The sequence below is a fragment of the Ovis canadensis genome, chromosome 11 (genome assembly GCF_042477335.2).
Source record: "Ovis canadensis isolate MfBH-ARS-UI-01 breed Bighorn chromosome 11, ARS-UI_OviCan_v2, whole genome shotgun sequence".
Classification (NCBI taxonomy): Eukaryota; Metazoa; Chordata; class Mammalia; order Artiodactyla; family Bovidae; genus Ovis; species Ovis canadensis.
The window spans coordinates 17,008,314-17,028,042 of NC_091255.1; the positions used below are offsets into that span (position 1 = coordinate 17,008,314).

General features: G+C 52.8%; 2 protein-coding genes across 6 annotated transcripts in view; both read right to left on the bottom strand.

Annotated features, from left to right (window-relative positions):
• Nucleotides 1-294: 294 nt before the first annotated feature.
• On the bottom strand, nucleotides 295-6,729 carry MRPS23 (mitochondrial ribosomal protein S23). Its single transcript, XM_069602563.1, has 5 exons — nucleotides 5,437-6,729; nucleotides 4,447-4,617; nucleotides 1,364-1,441; nucleotides 1,037-1,163; nucleotides 295-687 (listed from the first exon to the last, which is right to left on the bottom strand). The coding sequence occupies exons 1-5, from the start codon at nucleotides 5,478-5,480 to the stop codon at nucleotides 535-537; spliced, it is 573 nt and encodes a 190-aa protein (XP_069458664.1). The 5' UTR covers nucleotides 5,481-6,729; the 3' UTR covers nucleotides 295-534.
• An 8,558-nt stretch (nucleotides 6,730-15,287) lies between these two features.
• CUEDC1 (CUE domain containing 1) overlaps nucleotides 15,288-19,729 on the bottom strand; it is an 85,307-nt gene continuing 80,865 nt past the window's right edge. For all 5 annotated transcript variants that reach the window (XM_069602565.1, XM_069602567.1, XM_069602564.1 and 2 more), the window contains exons 10-11: nucleotides 18,779-18,849; nucleotides 15,288-16,700 (exon numbers count right to left, since the gene is read on the bottom strand). In XM_069602565.1, coding sequence (XP_069458666.1) covers nucleotides 18,782-18,849 — 68 coding nt within the window. In that variant the 3' untranslated portion in view covers nucleotides 15,288-16,700; nucleotides 18,779-18,781. The remainder of the gene's footprint in view (nucleotides 16,701-18,778; nucleotides 18,850-19,729) is intronic.

A 19,729-nucleotide genomic window follows, 5' to 3' on the forward strand; every position in this document is an offset into this window, starting at 1 on the left:
ATGAGATTGTAGTTCTGACCTTACTTCATCATCAGTGATAGGTCCTTGCTCTTACTGCAAAGCGCAAGTCAGCCTGGCCTCTCAAGCAAACAGTACAAAGATTATTCACAGACAGAAACAGCTGGCCAGGGAACCACATGTGATATGGGAGCGACAGTCGGATGGCCTCGAGAAAAGGAACGGACCAGAGAATCACATGTGAACACAAGGCTCCAAGCAAGCCAACTCAGAGTGAATCTCGTTCAAACAATGCTTATAAAGGTTTTCTCATGCTATTGACAATTTTTGAGTAAATTTACTTTATAAGCACCGAGGAATTCTTTATTTAATACCACCATAACATAAAACTTCACATAACTGCTTCTCCAAACCATAATACAGAGCTTTATGACAACCCAGAAGTGGGAACCCAAAGAAGGCAAACACGATGCCTCAGCGATCAGGAAACATTTACAAAGTTCGACTGTTAAAACCAGTTCAACATTCCAGTAGTGAATCCAGTCTGGATGTCAGTATACACGGTATACACGTTCTTCAGGGAGGTGAGAGGCCTTTCGACTCTTCTCCAGGTGCCTCCAGATGCTGGGCCTGTGGAACTTCTTTCAAAGGCGGGTTCTCCTCCAACGCAGTTTGGGATTCGACACCCATGGATTCAGATTTCTGGGAAACTTGACTACCTTCCTGTTGCTTAAAACACCAGATATAAGTACATCACTCAAATGTTATCAGTCAATTGGCTGAAAGTATTAATATATGACTAGGCACATTCTATCACTGAGTCAAAAATTTAGCATTACCATCTCAGGTCAAACTCAATTACACACAATAAACATGAAAACGCTCTACAGAATCACAATTTTAAAAGCCCTCACGACAATTCACTTGTTCCATGCAGCAATCCTTACCACAACATTCTAGTTTACTCAGTCTAACAGGATTTGATCCGGAACCATGGATGGAGAAAGAAAACCAAGCCTTCCTTTAACCTCCGACAGACAATCAATCCTAGTAATAGCTGTGATAATAAAATACTCACAGTCCTCGCTTTTTCTACTCGTCTTAAAATGACACCTTCTGCCAACAAAGCCTTCCCTGCTTCCACAAATAACTTCTCTTCATCTGTTTCTCCAAGTTTCTGTAGCTCAATGTACTTCTCCACGAACCTAGAATTCCAAGCAGTCACATCTTTGGTCTGTATACTGAGAGCTGTCAAATCCTGCTGTTACACAGTACCAAGTATTCCCTTAAGAGATCTTCCCACAGGAACATCTTTTTCCTCAAGTGGAATTCAACAAGCCTCCTCAAACTGACAACTAAACTCTAAAACAAGGGAAGGTAACCCAAGACTTGTAGACTGACTTACCGTTGGCAGGTAGACTTGAAGTTTGGGTTGAACAGATCAAAAGCTTTTGGACCAGATCCATAGGCTGAATAAAATTTCCTTGAAAATACAAAACAACACAATGTAAATCTCCAATTATAGATCATGGCCAAGAATGGAGTAAAGAATAATTGCTGGACCCTGAGAAATTGAGGATAACATGACTTACAGACCCTGAGCCAAACAGCTTTTGTCTTCATTAAGCAATGTGTGTGTATGGTAAATACATGAAATGTTACAGAAAGGTATCCAGAGAAAAGCAGCACTCCCCCTCACCCCTGTACCCCAATCTCCCAGTTCCCCTCCCTGTAAGCAACACTAACCAGTTTCCTGTGTATCCACCCAGGAATGTTCTATCAATATGAGCACACACATATCTATCATACCCTGTGCTCAGCCACACTGTTTAACCCCCAGGACAGTAAACACATCTCGCCTTTCTACTTAGTATTTCTCAGAGATCATGTCAACTCACTGCATGTAGACTGCTTTTAGTCCTTGGCTATTTCAGTGCTGCAGTGATTACCTTTATCTACATCTCTTGGTGTACTATGGAGTCACTTCATAAAAATGGATTACTGGGGCTTTCCTGGTGGCTCAGTGGTGAAGAACCCGCCTGCCAATGCAAGAGACACGGGCTGGATCCCTGGTCAGGAAACTCCCACATGCCACGGAGCCACTAAGTCCATGCACAACTACTGAGCCTGAGCTCTAGAACCCAGGAGCTGCAACTACTGAGCCCACTTGCCACAAATGGCACCCCACTCCAGTATCCTTGCCTGGAGAATCCCACGGACAGAGGAGCCTGGTAGGCTACAGTCCACAGGGGCGCAAAGAGTCGGACACAACTGAGCGACTTCATCCACTCACTGAAGCCCGCACACCTTAGAGCCCATGCTTCCCGAGAGAAGCCACTGCACTGAGAAGCCTGGGCACCGCGAGGGTGCAGCCCCCACTCTCCGCAACTAGAGAAAAGCCTTCGGAGCAATGAAGACCCAGCACAGCCAAAAATAAATAAATTAAAAAATTAGTTTTTAAAAATACTACTGTTGGGTCAAGATACCTTAATTTGTAATTTGACCTTCCAAACTGCCAAAATGCTTTCCAAAGGGAGGAGCTGTATCCATTTATACCCAGACAAGGGTATCAATAGGCAGATAGGAGACTGCCTATTCCCCAAACCCTGACCAAATTGTATTTCCCAACTTTTTGATCTTTATCAGTCTGACAGGTCACATACTGTACTTCCCTGTAGTTTTACTTATCAGACTCAATATCTTTTCATGTTTAAAAGCAAAAAGGAATTCCCTTTTCTGTGACCTATCTATGTTCTTTGCCCATTTTTTCCTTTTAGTTTTTTATAGACTTACAAGCAAACTTGACAGCAACATAAACAGGAAACTAGCCCTTTGTCATACACGTTGCCAAAGTTCTTCCCAGTATGTCAGCTGATTTTTCATTTTGCTTACGGTAGTTTTTATGTGCAGAAAAGTTTAATGCTTTCATTTATGGCTTCTAGATTTGGTGGGTTTTTTTTTTTAACTTAAATGTTTATTTAAATAGTTATTTGGCTATGCCAGGAATTAGTTATGGCACAAGAATCTTTAGTTACAGCATGTGAACTCTCAGTTGCGACAGGTGGGACCTAGTTCCCTGACTAGGGATTGAACCTGGTCCCCTGTATCGAGAACAAAGAGTCTTAGCCACTGAACCATCAGGAAAGCCCTGGCTTCTGGGTTTTCATGTCACATGTAGGCAGGCTTTTATCAATATCACTGGGATTATTTTTCAATTATCCCAGGTTTTCTTCTATTACTTTCATGATTTCGCTTTTTCCATTAAGGTTTTGGCTTCCTAGATGGCTCAGTGGTAAAGAATCCACCTGCCAGTGCTGGAGACAAAGGAGACTCAGGTTCTATCCCTGGGTCAGGAAAATCCCCTGGAGGAGGACATGGCAACCCACTTCAGTATTCTTGCCTGGAGAATCCCACGGACAGAGGAGCCTGGCGGGCTACTGTCCATGGGATCGCAGAGTCAGACGCAACTGGGCAAGCACACATTCCCTTTGATACACCTGAAATTTATTTTGTTGTTGTAAGTCCTTAAAATATCAAAAACAGCAAAACAAACCAAAAAAGCCAAAAAGGATAAAGGTTCAAAAAACTATTTAAGTCCACAGTGTTATAATCTGGGCATTACGAGTAACAAAAGAGAACGCAGTAAAATATTCCATTCTTCAATGACCACCACCCAGTTCCACTGCCACGTACACAGCAGAAGCACAAACGATGTTAACATACAAATAACCCTGAGAGCATCCCAACCAAGTGAATGGAATGGGCCTGAGCAGAAAGTACTGGAAAAACATTTAATGTCCTAAAGATCTCTGAAAATTTCCAAATAGAGCCAGAACATACTTGTTCTCCTACCTCAGAGGTGTGTTGGGCAAGGGGGGCAGTATGGTGTTCCTCGAGTGAAAGGTGGGTGCCTGGACCTCAATAAAGAATATGATGACTTTCTAAGTTTTTTTCTTATTCAGGAATTGGGGCAAGAATAAGGGATATGTATTCATTTCAATTAGACAGTCTCTGATCCTAACATTCCAGATGTTAAAAACTGACATCAGTATTTAAGGGAAAGAGATTTGTCCTGTGAATTCCCAGTCAAGTTGACCTCCTTGAGCCTCATAGTTCTCATGACTAAAACGGAGAGGATACCTATCTTGCAGGGTTAGAGTAAGACCTAAACTTTCACATTACATTCAGTAATGTTTGAAGTAATGTTTGTTAGGGGCTTAACACAGTGCCAGCGACCAAACAGATGCCCAGAAACAGGTAACTAGAACTGCAATGGCTGGTCAGCTGCTGGGCACCAGGTTCTACTCCGAACTTCTGCTTCTCTGTCCTGGGGGAGGGGCACTGATTCCCTAATCTGGCCAGATGGACAAGACCACCTACACAGGGCAAGCCCTTACTCAATTCCTATTTAAGTGGCCAGTCTGCTGGCTAAACCTTTTCTTCTGAAGTTGGGCCGCCTCTGGCCCACCGCATGGGCTCCACACTCACGCTCTAATCTGATCCTCGTGGTAAAAGATGTCCTGGGTAGGAGATTTAGCTTTGCCATATCGCAAGCGAGGCCTTCGGAAGACTGGCTCCCGCAGTGGAGGGAAGGCGTTATATATGTCAAACCAAAGGGGTTTCTCCTTCAGCACCCCAGCCCGAATCAGGTCTCGCGTCCTAAGGAAGGGTAAAGAACAAAGGTCAGTAAGTGACAACAGCCTGTCTGAGCGCCTGATGCAGCCTGAGACACTGGCAGGGTCGCGGAGTCCAGAAGACAACCGGAAGGAGGGCAGGTAGGGGGTCCTCTACCCGCTAAATGGTAGAATGTTTCCAAGCTCCAAACCAACCGAACAGTGCTCAGGGTTAATCCACCTTCTCATGTGCGTTCCACTCCCCTCGCCTCACCCACGTCCCATCAAGGACAATGCAAAGACTGTTCTGGCCAGGCCCAACAGCCCCATCCTCCCTTACTTCTCCCAGAGACCTACACTTGGAGCTCGGCTGGTAAAGAATCCGCCTGCAAGGCAGGAGACCCCGGTTCAATTCGTGGGTCGGGAACATCCCCTAGAGAAGGGATAGGCTACTCATTCCAGTATTCTTGGGTTTCCCTGGTGGTTCCGATGGTAAAGAATCGCCTGCAATGCGGGAGACCCAGGTTTGATCCCTGGGTTGGGAAGACCCCCTGCAGAAGGGAAAGGCTACGCAACGCACTCCAGTATTCTGGCCTGGAGAATTCCATGGACTGTGTAGTCCAAGGGGTCGCAGAGTCGGACACGACTGAGCGACTTTCACTTCATTTTCCACTTGGAGAGCGGAAAGGTGCGATCTTGAACGTGCGAGCTAAGAAATTCGAGGGGTGACGCAGCCAAGCACAATTTTTCAGAAGCAGGACAAAGCACGAGAGGGGCCTGGCCAGGATCAGACCCACCCAAGAAAGGGCGTAAAAGGGGGAGACGCCCTCGCGCCGTCGGCACACCCCCGGCTCCGAGCACGCACCGCGTGAAAACGCTCCCCACGGTTTCCAGCCTGCTCCCCGCCATGCCCGGGGCCTTGGATCCCGCGCTGTCCCTGTACCGGAACCGGAAGCGCCTGCGGCAGGTAAAGTGGGAGAAAGTCGCGGGCCGAGCCACCGATCGCAGTGCCCGGGTTGCGGCTTCAACGGGAGGGCGGGGCCAGGCAGAAGCAAAGGATGGCCGAATCCCCGCACCCTCGGCTACTCGCCAGGCTCAGACAGGAGCACTCGATAGCCGAGCCGCCAGGGCGGGAGAGAGCCACAGCCGGGCAAAAGCAATACATGACCGATCCAGGGGAGGGGTTAATTGTCGCTTTACCCTTTCTGGCCACCGCTGCCTTCAAGGAACGAGGGAAGATGATGGGGAGGGAGTAGGGAGAGGCAGCCTAGGTCCTGAGGGAGCCAACAAGGCCAGGAATTCATAAGGCAGAGATCAGAGATCACCAGCTCTAGGCTCCGTCTGCGACTCATTTTGGTTGGAGTCACATGTGGTGACCCAAGGACGGAAGAGCAGATAACCAAGGAGGGTCTTGGAACGCAGGAACGGAAAAACCAGACCCTCATCGTCCTCCCCTCGCCCACGGTGTAACTATTAATGGAACAGTATAACCTGTCTCGCCTCCTGCCCCGTAGGGGGGAGGCATTTGCCCTACTCTTTCCCCCATCCAGTATAGGAGCCTCATCCAATCAGCAAATGCCCCGCAAGACCCCTATCGCACTCCTTGTACCCTGGCTATAAAAGTGGACTAAGGACCCCCCTGAACTGAACTGAAGGACCCCCCTCCCCATTCAAGGTCGGTTCTCCCTTGAATTGGCTCGCCGTTCTAACAGCATCTCCCACTCTAATAAGCTTTATTCTTCTTTCATTCTGTCTAATGTCTGGAAATTCTTTTCCAACCCGCGCCACGATATCACGGTCTACGCAGAAGGAAACCGAGCCCCGTGGAGGGACGTCACCAGACCAGGGTCACTCTGGAGCCCAAGCCTCCTTCCTGCATCTCCTGCCCTTAAGCGCTCCCCACTAAACCCTTAGGCCCTGAAGCGCCACCTGCATCCGGTCGCTGCAGACAGCTAGTGTCTTCTCCCCTGGAGGCGTCGCTAGCTAGCTGCTCCTTGGAGCTTGAAAAGTGAAAGTGTCCGGAACAAACAAATTCCGAGAAGGAAACTCAAAAATCTGGGGGAAATACACTCTCAGGATAACCTTTTAGCCCAATAATCATACTTCGCGTAAAGTATCCTGTAGAAATTAAAGCACAGTTTCACAAGGATATTTGTGCAAGGACCGTCGCTGCAGCATTGTTTGTAATGCACCCTCCCATCCATCGAATGGGAAATGGCTGGAAAACTATGCTTCATATAATCTGTGGAGTCTTATGCAGCTATTAACACCAACGAGCTAGACCCACATGTATTGCCGTAGACGAATGCCCGTGACTTACTGTAAAATGAAAAAGGAACTCGCAGAGAAGCATCTTTAACCTGCTACAAGGAGAACGTTTTCCAGTGTTTGTGTTTGCATGGAGATAGAAACTATGTGGAAAGGCGCCCATGGGCTGTGAAAGTTGATGATCTCCAGTGAGATTGCAGGAGGGGAAGAGAGACTTTTTTTCTTTATGTGTCCTTCAGAGTTTGACCTGTGAAGAGTCTATATTCATGGGTGTTTTTTTTTAAGACAGAGGTCTTCTGGGGCGGTGGGGGCAGCTGTGCTGGGTCCCCATTGGTGTGTGGCTTTCTCTGGTTGCAGCTGAGTAGGGGCTGCTCTGGTTGTGCCGTGAGGGCTTCTCATTCTGCAGCTCCTCTTGTCGTGGGACACAGGCTCTAGGGCGTTCAGGCCGCAGTCATTGCAGCTCCCTGGCTCCAGAGCGCCGGCTCAGCGGTTGTGGCACACGGGCTTGGTTGCTCCCACGCCTGTGGGATCTTCCCAGGCCAGGGATCAAACCCGTTTCTCCTGCACTGCAGTGGATTCTTTACCACGGAGCTGCCAGGGAAGCCCCTGCATTCACTTCTGAACTTTTGAATCTAAGGGAAAAGCTCTTGGGAAAGACTCTGATGTGGGGAAAGATTGAAGGCAAAAGAAGAGGGCGGCAAAGGATGAGACAATTGGATAGCATCACCGATTCAGTAAACATGAACTTAGGCAAACTCCAGAAGATAGTGAGGGGCAGGGAGGACTGGCGTGCTGCAGTCCATGGGGTCGCAAAGAGTCAGACATGACTTAGTCAACAGAACAACAACAAATCCAAGGAAATGTTTTGAATCACGTACATACAAGCTCTCTCTCAGGAGTCCAGTATCTTTATCAGCAAGAAAAAGTGTCAAGCCATCCCAGAGTCCTCTTCTAGGAGGCTGGTGAGGTGCAGGAGGGGATTGTCTCATAAGCTGTTACTGTGTCTTTGTGTTATCTCACTGAATCCACACACCTATCCACAAGCGGCTGTTGTTATCCTCATTATAGATGAGAATGTGAGGCCACAGGGGGTTAAGTTACTTGTCTGATAAGTAACAGTCAAAGCTAGGCCTCCAGCCCCGCCTGGGTACTTTCTGGGACTCCACAATGCCCCTTACCGGTGCCTCCAGCTGGAGACTGGTGGGCTGAGGAAGACAGGCAAAACAGGCCCCAGGGGCCGGGGACAGGCTGATCTGAGGCCAGGGGCTGAGAGCGGGGTTTCACGGCTGCCTTGGGACCCTCTGGAACAGGGAAGAGACAGCATAGGCCTGGCCGCTGGGCCGAGCATGAAGTCCTAGGCAGGTCTGTAAGACCTTGCTCTAGGAAGCGTAAACACGCTCCCAGCTAAATATAGTCTTTCCAGGCTTCAAAACAAGCTTCTAATTCTGTCCAAGTCAGAGCCAGCTGCCAACCCCGACCACAGACACACTTCCCTTCTCCCACTCAGGCCTGCCCCGCGGGCCACCGCCATCACCCAGTTACTGCTGCTAAAGAATGAGAAGGGCTCATTCCAAGTTCAGGGAGGGGAGCCAAAGACCCAAACCGTCTGTGGGGGAGGGATTGCAAGGGGGCAGTTTTCTCTTGAGATCTTCTTCGGGAAGTCCCTTCCTCTTCTGAGCCTTCAAAGTTTCCCCTCCAGCATCCTATTTCATGCTTCTGTAACTGAGAACAGAATATTAATGGGTAGAGTAAGGGTGGGCTTTCCAGGTGGGGCTACTGGGAAAGAAGCCGCTTGCCAATGCAGGAGACATAAGAGATTCCGGTTCAAGCTGATCTCTGGGTCGGGAAGATCCCCTGGAGGAGAAAAATGGCAACTCACTCCAGTGTTCTTGCCTGGAGAATCCCATGGACAGAGGATCCTGGCGGGTTACGGTCCATGGCGTCACAAAGAGTCAGACACGACTGAAGTGACTTAGCACACACACATGCACACACACACACACACACACACACCCCAAGATGGATTGGGAAGCCTCTGAGCCTGCAAGGGGAAGTGTGCACTCCCGTGAGCATTCGCTCTTCACGCAGGAGAAGCTAGGGGCAAGCAGAATGGACAGTAAGGGTTTTCTGTCTCCTTACCCAGGCCTCTCAAGGCTGCAAAAGCTGATGCACCCACGCCAGGCACCACTCTAGAGACCTGGATTGTCTCCTCCCATTGTTCAACTCCCTGAGGCCATCGGTCAGGTCCTGACTGTCGTACAGATGAGAGACTAGAGCTTGTAAACTCCAAAAGGCCATGCTTGCTGCGCGCTCAGTCACTTCAGTTGTGTCCGACTCTTTGCGCCCCCATGGACCGTAACCCGCCAGGCCCCTCTGCCCATGGGATTCTCCAGTCAAGAGCAGTGGAGTGGGTCGCCATGCCCTCCTCCAGCCAAAAGGCCATATTCCTTCCATGACACCACTCAGCCCCATTTTGTCCCACCGTATCACACGGTAGATGTGCCCACTAATCCTAGCATCTTGGGGACTCAGGTAACTTTTCAAGACTCTTTCCCCAGCTGACATCTGTCAGCTATCTAAGTGGCCTGTTGCCAGATTAAAAGCGACCGTTCGTGTAAAGCACGAATCACAGTGCCTGGCACACGGCGGGGGCTGGTGAGTAACAAACAAGCCTAGTGGCTGTCACGGCCTCACTCTTGCGGTCATGTCCTGTAATCCACTGATTGCCACCTGAGACTTTAGCCTTTTGATACTGTTTCATAGATCACCTTAATGTTTTCTTCTCTTGTTAAATGATCCATTTGTCCCAGAAACATTTCGGCACCTACCTGACCCGGTGCTGAGTCCTGGAGAAACTGGCTGTCTGGAGAGGAAGACAAGAGAGGGAAATCCATAATTGATGTCATACGCTGAATAATTTATTGACACTGTTGACTGGCTCGGGCTGCCATAACAAAAGACGACAGGACAAATGCCTTGAACAACAGAAATCTATTGTCTCACGGTTCTGGAGGCTGGAAGTCAAGAGATCAAGGTGTTGGCAGGGTTAGTTTCTGCAGAGGTCTCCCTCCCGGGTTTGGAGACAGCTGTCATCTCCCCCGAGCTTCACACGGTCTTCCCTTTGTGTGAGTCTGTGTCCTCTGCTATGACCTCACCACACTGGATTCTGGCCCAAACTAATGACTTCATTTTAACTTAAATGCCTCTTTAAAGAGGCTATCTCCAAACACAGTCACATCCTGAGGTACTGGGACCTCCGCGAATGAATTTTGGAGGAACACAATTCAGCCCACACCCCTGAGCAGCAAGTACTTGTACTGAATATTTCCATTTTCCCTCCCAGGGCCACACCCTCTCTGTGTCCTTCTCACCCTGCTCTGTACGCCCGGAGGCTGACTTCTAGGACTGCATCCTCCAGCCCCTTGCCCTCTGCTCCCAGTCGGGTTCCAGTTATCACCAATGGGTGGCATTGGCCTGGGACAGGGAAGAAGAAGGAGATAGAAGTTGCTCCCCACCCCTGCCATCGCCCCCTCCCTGTACAGTCCAGGACCATAAAGTCTGCAGGGCAGCCTCTTCATGCCCAGCTCTCCCCAGCTTCCAGCCTTTGTCACCTCCCTTCCCTTTAGGCCTTGACACGGCCAACTGTGCCCGTCTGTGCCAGCTGTAGGGGCCAGGCCACCCTGGTGACTTCCCTACACTCTGCCCACATCTTTGTAATTAGTGCCCAGGAGTTTGTCTGTCTGAAAGAAAGAGCTTTTCCAGTGGCAGAACAGCTTTGGCAAGTCGATGAAATCCTGATCACTGCTGCTCGCCTTTGGTGGGGGGCCAGGGTCAGGGAGCAGCTAGCTGTTGCTTTGAGAGAGGAGGCAAGCAAGGACATACATTCAGTCCACAGGACAGGGCCCAGGAAGGTGAAGCGCATGGAGGCGGGCGGGTCCTCAAGGAAGCAGCAGGAGGGTCCCCTCTCACCTCCTGGCCCAAACCCTCCCTGATTTGAGGCCCACGCCTCCACTTCCTCTCACAGTCAGCCGGGAAGGTGTGTCAGGCCAGCACACACTCCACCGGACTGCTGTGTCCCCGGGGCCTGTTCACTCCCTCAGCTTATCGCTCCCATATGGCCTGCCTGGTGTTGTAACACTGCTTGTCTGAGTCTGGGCCTCTTTGAAGCAGCAACCAGGATGCTTATCTCTGCCTCCTGACACCCAGCCTGGTGCTGAGCCTAGAGCTGACTCTTTGAAAGAATTTCCTCCTTGAACAGCACCGAGAAATAAAACCAAGATAGGGCAAATGAGGATGCGGTGATCTCAGCGCTCCTCACTGGAGGCCTTCCCTGGGTACACCCAGCGCTCCTCGCTGGAGGCCTTCCCTGGGTACACCCATGGGGAGAAAGCTGTGGTTCAGTGGAAGCAGTCCTCCACCCCATCATGCCCTGGCTCACTTCCAGTCCCGGCTGTCTTCTGTGCCTCACTGACAGATCCCTTTTACAAACCTCTGGGCCTCAGCTTTGTCATCTGTGAAATGGGCAACATCATAGCACCCACCACATAGCCTTGTTGTAAGGAGTCAGGGCACTCCCTTTAAGCACTGCAAAGTGCTTAAAACCATGCCCGGTATATAGTAATTGCTCAACAAATAGGAGTAATGATGATAATGACTTCTGACCATTCCATGCCTAAGAGCAATAAATCACAACTTATTCAGTCGTGTGTGTGTTAGTTGCTAAGTTGCGTCTGACTCTGTGACTGCATGGACTGCAGTCCACGAGGCTCCTCTGTCCACGGGATTCTCCAGGCAAGAATACGAGTGGGTCGCCATGCCCTCCTGCAGGGGATCTCCCCAACCCTGGGTCTCCCGCAATGCTGGCAGATTCTTTACCATCTGAGCCACCACGGAGCACACCTAACAGTTTTCAAGGCATTTTCACATGGCTGCCCATTCAATGCTTCAGCAAACAGCAGCTTTATCCCCAAGAATAATCCAGTTCAGGCAAAGGAGAGAGAAGCACTTTATGCCTACCTGCCCTGGGAGGTCTCACAGTATCACCGTGGCTCCTCTGGTAGCCAAGGAAATAGGAGCCAGTTAGTCCTGACCTCTGGTTATCAAAATTAAAGGGCAGTTGGAATCACCCTATGGGGTTTTCTCAGCAGATGAGACCCTTGAAAGCACACATTTCAGGGCTGGTGTGGGCCCTTCTTTTCTTGGGGAAAGCAGAGCCCTCCATCTTTAATGTGCCCTTGAAGCTTCTAGAATTCTTAGAAAATGCAGATTCTGACTCAGTAGGTCTGGAGTGATGCCTGAAACTCTGCATTTCTAACAGACTTCCAGGCTGACACCAAGGCTGCTGGTCTGCAGATAAGAGCCATAAACTTGTCCAAGCTTGCCCCAGACTTTCCTGGTTTAGCACTGAAAGTTTTACATCGGAGGAAACCACTCATTCCTGGAAAACCAGAACAGTTGGTCACTGTATCCACAGACCACACTTTGAATGGCAAGGTCAGAGCAAGGCAGGCTTGTGCTGAGTTTGTATTGAGCTCCACCAGTACTTCTTGCAGAGTCCCTGGAATAATCCTCCTGGATTGGTTTTTTTAAAAAAAATTGTGACTCTATAGAAATGACAGGCAGCGTAGATGCTAGTTTTGTGGGGCCTGAAGCTTATATAATCTTAGTGACCCTCTTAAGAAAAAAAAAGTACAAAAATACCTTTGCAAATTTTACCAAACATAAGACCATGTGAACAGAGTAAACATCCTCTGTCTGTTTGGCTTGAGGAAAAAACAGGTGCTGAGGTCTCCCTTCTGGGATGGCGGTGGTCTGGCCTTGCAGTGACCAGCAACCGCCACTTCTGAGAGACAGCCACCAGGTGGCAGTAGACCCACACAGCCCCCTCAACACCCCACCTCCCCACTACCAGCTCCAGAAACATCTACACCTTCCTCCAGCTGGCCCAGCGAGCCAGGTCAACAAGTATCAGTCTAAGGCTGTGATACTGGACAAAGCGGTGCAGCGCTTCTCCCTCAGCAGCACATCTGCCGTTTGACGGAAATGCTGAGACCGTTTCTGTTACTAAAACCAGACAAAGGATGCTAATAGCTGACTTTTGGGCATGCTGTTGGAAAGGCTTTGAAGCAGGTGGACCTTTCTGGGCTCTACAGACTGCATTTATGCAAGGGTTCTAAGTCTTACCACCTGTTCCCCCACCCGAGTGTATCACCTAGTGTTCAGGCACCAGCTCAGAGTTCCACTGAAAGTGAAATTCACTCAGTTGTGTCTGACTTCTTGTGACCCCATCGACTATACAGTCCATGGAATTCTCCAGGCCAGAATACTGAAATGCGTAGCTGTTCCCTTCTCCAGGGGATCTTCCCAACCCAGGGATCGAACTCAGGTCTCCGGCATTGCGGGCAGATTCTTTACCAGCTGGGCCCCCAGGGAAGCTGCCTGGGTTCAGATTCTGGTAGTACCACTTACTGAATAAGGACCTGATCTTCTCTGTGCTCCAGCTTCCTGATCTAGGAAATGGAAGTATTAATACTGACTTCATAGCATAGTTGCGTGGCAAAATAATGTGAACAAAGCACCCCCCAAAAGTGACTGACATACAGTAAGCAGCTCTCAGTATCTTCATTTCATATCATGCCTGCCTTCTTCAAACCAAGTTCTCTTGTGTTTCGTGCAGCCTCAACCCTCTAGCCGGTGCCTCAGGACACTAGAGAGGGGCTTCCCTGGCAGCTCAGTGGTAAAGAATCCACCTGCCGATGCAGGAGACGTGGATTCAATCCCTGGTCTGAGAAGATCCCACGTGCCTTGGAGCAACTAAGTCTGGGAGCCACTCTACTGCGCTTTAGAGCCTGGGAGCCGCGACTCCTGAGCCCAGCGTGCCACAACTGCTGAGGCCCATGCACCCTAGAGCTCACGCTCTGCAATGAGCAGCTCACGCACCACAACTAGAGTGGCTCCCGCTCATGGAAACTAGGGAAAACCCTGCACAACAGCGGAGACCCAGCGCAGCCAGAAATAAACACGTGAGCCCAGCGGGAGGCTGAGACCCCCCTGTGGTCATCAACAGCCTAGTTCCTCTGGACACAGCACTCCCTAGTCCTATGAGCTCCTCTCAAGCTGGGACTGAGCCCCGAGGACAGCAAAGCATAAAAAGTGGGAGGGGCTCTGGTTGGACCAAAGTCCAGATAGTCGGGCTCATTTTTGCAGACGATAAATCTTCAGGTATCACCTTGTGGACCCCAAGAGCCCAGAACCCACAGATGAGCAGAATGGGAAGGTAGATGGCTGGGGCAGTCACCTGGCCCAGCCGGACGCCTTCCTGGGTGCTCTAGATACTGTTCAGCCAGGAGGAACTCGTGGAGCAGGGGCTTCCTCTTCTGCACCCCTGCAGGGCCTGGTAAGCTTTCTTTGCCTTTGTTGGCAAAGTGATGTCTCTGCTCTCTAATATGCTGTCTAGATTTGTCATAACTTTCCTTCCACAGGGCAAGTGTCTTTTAGTTTCCTCTTGGTTTGCCGAGGCCCAGATTCAACTTCCCAGGTGACAGTGGTCAAGAATCCCTCTGCCAATGCAGGAGATGCAAGAGACGAGGGTTTGACCCCTTGGGTCAAGAAGATCCCCTGGAGCAGGAAATGGCAACCCGCTCTAGTACTCTTGCCTGGAAAATTCCATGGACAGAGGAGCCTGGCAGGCTACAGTCCACAGAATCACAGAGTAGGATGCAGCTGAGCACACAAACTCCAGGTCTGTCTGGGGCATCAGCGGGTATGTCCATCTAGGAGACCAACTTCATCTACCTGGGCTGGGGGTAGGGCAGGGGTCCGAGCAGAATGTTTTCTTAGGGGAGGCAGGAGGGAACCGCATTATTGTTTATCCAGAAGAAAGGCCACTGTACTCCAATACAGCATTGGAAGAGACTTGGCCCGGGTGACTTCGAGCCCAGAATCGAGATATGTGTGGTTGAAGCCACAAGGAGGCCCACCGCTCAATACCAGGAAGAACTTTTTAACCTTGAGAACTGCCCTGTCTGAAAAGGGCATCAGCTCCCTCCTTGGGCAGTGAGCTCCCTGGCCCGGAAGGCAGTAGGGAGAAAGCCAGAGAGATTTGAACTGGAAGATCTCTGTGGGCCCTTTGAAGTCTGAGACTGCACATTCCCACAGCCCCAGGCGGCTGATACTCTGGCAGCTTTCTGTTTATTTAGGGAGGTGATCGGCTGGAGCTTCTGCAACAGACTGTCGGCAAGCGGTTTACCTTCCCAGGCAGACAGGAAAGCGGGCCGCCCAGCAGGCGGGCGAGGCTGTGGTGCAACACGGGTGTCACTGGGCCTCTGAGAGGCCACACCCCGGGCCTGCGTTAGCTGTGGGTGCGCCAGGCCGGCGGCCCTGGGGCGTGGGGTGCCCGAGGATGCGGGGTGCAGAGAGGAGAAGAGGGTCAGCTCAGGCGCCGTCAAGTCAGAGCACCAAGAGAACACCAAGTCTTTATTACACCAATTCCTACGAAACAGCTCCAGGAAGAAACCCACAGGAGGACAGGCAGAACTAACAGGGTCACACGCATGGACTGGGGCTCCCCTCTATCGTGCGGGGCTGCGGGGAATCAGTGGGGAGCCGAAGGGCAACTGCACTTCCGCGCAACGGGGAGGCGGCCAGGGTCCCCCCAGCCCCGGGCACCGTGTGGGGCACGCCAGGCCCTCTTTATCTCAGGGTGACTTGCGGTCACCCAGCCCTAGCGGGCCTGCCGTCTCCTCTTAACGCCCCAACGCTGTGCAGCTGGGCGGACTCCCCGCTCCAGCTGGAGCCTCTTACCCACCCAGGCTTCCCCCAGGTCAGCACACCCCCATCTCCAGGCGGGGGGCCACAGAGGCGGGGCTGGCCGCCCCCCAGCCCTCCCGCTGGCAGTGGCTGGTGCTGGCTCAGGTCCATAGGTCCCTTGTTCACCTGGCCATTCACCCTGTTGCTCTTGGCAAGGGGCACCCAGGACGCCCTTGTGGCCCGGGGCTGCAGGCCGGCTGGCAGCCTCCTCTTCGTGCCCCCCAATCCCACACCTTCCCGGGGTTACCAAGAAACTGATCGCTGCCCACCCGGAGGCAGCAGAACGTCTAGTCCAGGTGGGAGCTCAGCGTCGCTGGACAGGGGCTACAGGATCCCATCCAGAACCAGCTTTTTGTCTTCTGCCAAACTGAAGACCCCCCCGCCCGCCCGACCCTGCCCCCGCTGGAATCCTCCAGCTCCAGGGTGGCCTGTCTCCGGATCCCTCTGAGGACCCTTGCCAGCCCCCAACAGAGGCAGCAAGGAGCTCATGCGGAACAGGCGGCCCGTCACCCCTCAGACAGGGCTCCAGGGACGGCCCAGGGCTCTGTGCAGCGGAGGGCCACTGAAAGGCAGGTGGCCACAGGGAGGAAGGGCCCCAGGTGCCCAGAGGGAGCGGGGGTGAGGGCGGGGGGGTCAGGCCATGTCTGTGGTCTCTCCTGCAGGACAGGAGGGAGGCAGGAGCTCCACCCTCAGGCCAAGAAGGCTCTGGTAGGATCATCCTCCCCTTTTGGGTATTCCCACCTTGCCTGCTTTCTGTTTTGTTGGGTTTTCTTTTTCCAACAGAAGAGGGGTTAGCTCCTGCATCTCCATCCATTCCCCCTAGAACAGCCTGGTTACAGAGGCGCTGTGGTTGGCTGCTGCCTCCACCCTCCTCCCTTCCTGCAATCACAGCGGGCAACTTGGAAGTTCTGAGTCCCTTGGAAAGTGGCAGTGGCTGGGCTGGACTGTGGCCAGAGAATCACCAGGCCTCAGAACTGAAGCACCATCTGTCCGACGGCAGCTGGGATGCCTCTGCCAGTCGGATCGCCCCCGGCAAGGAGGAACTGCTGGTATCTGGAAGGAGAGAGGATGGGAGAGGTCTTTTTCAACAGAGCCCCGTGGTCTTCCCTCATCACTAGCTCCTGGAGAGAGAGTCCAGGGCACAAGCTTCTAAAGACAGGGGCCCTCTCCTTCCCCCAGGGACTCTGTGTCAGCCTTGGAACTTGGGCTAGGGTCACACACGCCAATCCAAGGTCTAGAAACATCCCAACGTGCAAACCAGGGGGGCCTCCGGCTGCTAGAGGTGGAGTGGGGGTCTGGAACTCCTGGTGGATGTGAAGCTTCTGTCCGTAGAGGGCTGAGAACTGTGCCGGCTGCCTGACCTCTTCTGTGACCAGACGCAGCGGGAACTCAGCAGAACTACACGAACTATACCCAGGGCGCTTGTAGGGGCAGAAAAGCAAAATGGGGCCGGAACTTGGTGGGACCCCGCACCAAGCCAAAGAGCCTTTATGTAGAAGACCCGTTCAGAGAGCGAGGGAGAAGCGGGACTCAAGAGGCGTCCTGGTGATGGCTGAGAGGGCAGGGGCAGGGAAGAGCCCACAGCAGTGAGCCAGGTGGCGAGAGTCCGCAGGGTGGTGATGAGAGGGATAAAGAAGAGAAGTGAAGGGGGGGGTGCTTCGGGAGGAGGGGACTCTCTGGCTTCAGTGAGCGGACAGCTGGGGCGAGGAAGACCGTGGTGCGCACAGTGGGGGCTGTGGGACAGATCTGGAGAACCACCACGGAGAGTCAGGCTTTGGAGCCAACCACACACGAGGGTTGCCGTCAGAGAGGCTGGTGGCACGGCTGGGAGAGTGGGGCGAAGGGAGACTTTGAGGGGGGTCAAGACCAGAGCTGCCAGGAGCGCTGGGGGCCCAAAGGCACACAGAGAAGCAACAGCAGACAGAAAGGGGGCCCAGGATTGCTGGGGCCACAGGAGGCTGCGGGGAGACAATGGGCACAGCGGGCAGAAGACAGCACCGGGGGCGGATCGGTCAAAGGCCCCCGAGCAGGCAGGTGACCGTGAGTCAGTCTGGGAGTAGGGGGCAGCCAACCCAGCGTGGGCGAAGGAGGGTGCGGCTTCTCTGCAGGTTGGGTGGCTCAAAGCATATTGAGGACTCGTGGCTTTTAAGATGGGAAGCGGGGGTATGTAGGCTTGAGGACGGAGCTAGAAAGGGAAAAGGTGGGCCGTTCAGGAGAGAAATAAGTGACGAGCAAGCTCCTGACGAGGTGGCTCTGGGCCAGCGGGAAGGATGTGGCAGTAACATTGTGTGGGAGGGGGTCCTTCCCCTGGCTGGGTTTGTTTTTTTTCCAGCATTCCAGATGACAGGGACGCAAGGCTGCAGTCACAGGAGTGAGGAAAGCCTCGGAGCACAGTATGGTGTGAAGGTGCCTGATGGGGGTGTCATGGCGAGCCAACTGGACCTGAGGGCCAGAGGCCCAGGCTGAGGACGGAAGGCCCCTTACTGTCCCTGGCTGCGTCCTCCATACTCTGAGACCAGCAGAGCAACCGGGGCAGGGTCGGGGCAGGGGGAGGGGCTGGAGGCGGGACCGGGTCCTCCAGCCCTGGGGGAGGTGTCAACATCCCCTGGTCCTCCCCCCGGGGTGGTCCTGGGGGAGGTGTCAACATCCCTTAGTCCTCCCCAGGGGGTGGTCCTGGGGGAGGCGTCAACATCCCTTAGTCCTCCCCCGGGGGTGGTCCTGGGGGAGGCGTCAGCATCCCCTGGTCCACGAAGCCCAAGCCGGCTGCGGTGGGGCGGAGCGAGGGACGGTGTGGCTCCAGCCGGGGTGAAGCCATCTCGGCTTTTCTCACGCTGTTCTTAGTGTGCTCTGTGCGTCCTGGACTTTATTCTCAACCGTGCTGTCAACTATTCAAGGTCAAAGCTGGCTTTTCTTTTCCTGTTGCTAGCATCTGGCACAGGCAGCTGTGATTATCTTTTGTCAAATGAATAAATAATGGAGAAAATGCCAACCACGAGCTCCCCTGTCACAACGCCTAGGGGAAGAAGCCGGGCCCTTGCAGCATCTAGTTGCCTGAGCCTGCCGCCCCCACCCTGGGGAGATGGCCGGGGCGTGCAGCCCGCAGTCTTGGGCAGAGTGGCCCTGGGCCTTACCTCCTACTGCCCTTCCTTGAGCGCCTCCTCCACCGTGGGCACCTCCTGTCGCCTTCCCCGGAAGTCTTCATCTGAAAAGCAGAGGAAAGGACCTCAGCCTCCCCACTGCACAGCCTCACTCAGACACATCCCCCAGGCTGGGGAAGATGGCTGACCCATTCTCTGCACTGCAGTGGCTGAAGTCCATGCTGACCCCTGGGGAGAGGCTACAGACGTGGGGTCAGGACCCCTGCCTGCTGCTCTGTCTCCATCTCTGAGCTCGGAGAACTCAAGTTCTTCTCTCAGATTCCTCACCTATAAAATGAGATGGGAAACGCGGGACTGTCCCGATGACCTCCGAGGCCCTCCTAGCCCTTGTTTAGGATGTCTCCTGACCACCGAAGGGCCCTCCTACTCTGGGGCACCAGAACCAGGGCTCAGCTGTGGGCCCAAGGAGGTCTGAGGCAGTGTCTTCTGGCCCACGTGCCACTGGGAGGGACTGAATGGAGGCAGAAAGGCCTCTGGGCTCCAACACCGAGACTGCCCAGAGCATGGTTCTCAAGGTACAGTCCTTCCATGCATCTGGGCTTGTCTGTCCCCTCACGCCCAAGAGAATATTCCCCAGAAGCGTCACTCGGCTCTTTGTGCTCCAGGTAAAGATCTAGGTGGAGACGTGGCTGGGCCCCCTTTACGAAGTGAAAGGAAAGGAAAGGCAATGTGGACCAGGTTCAGTTCCGTCGCTAAGTCGTGTCCGACTCTGCAACCCCACGGACTGCAGCACTCCAGGCCTCCCTGTCCATCACCAACTCCCGGAGCTTGCTCAAACTCATGTCCATCGAGTTGGTGATGCCATCCAACCATCTCATCCTCTGTCACCCCCTTCTTCGCCTGCCTTCAATCTTTCCCAGCATCAGGGTCTTTTCAAATGAGTCAGTTCTTCACATCAGGTGGCCAAAGTATTGGAGTTTCAGC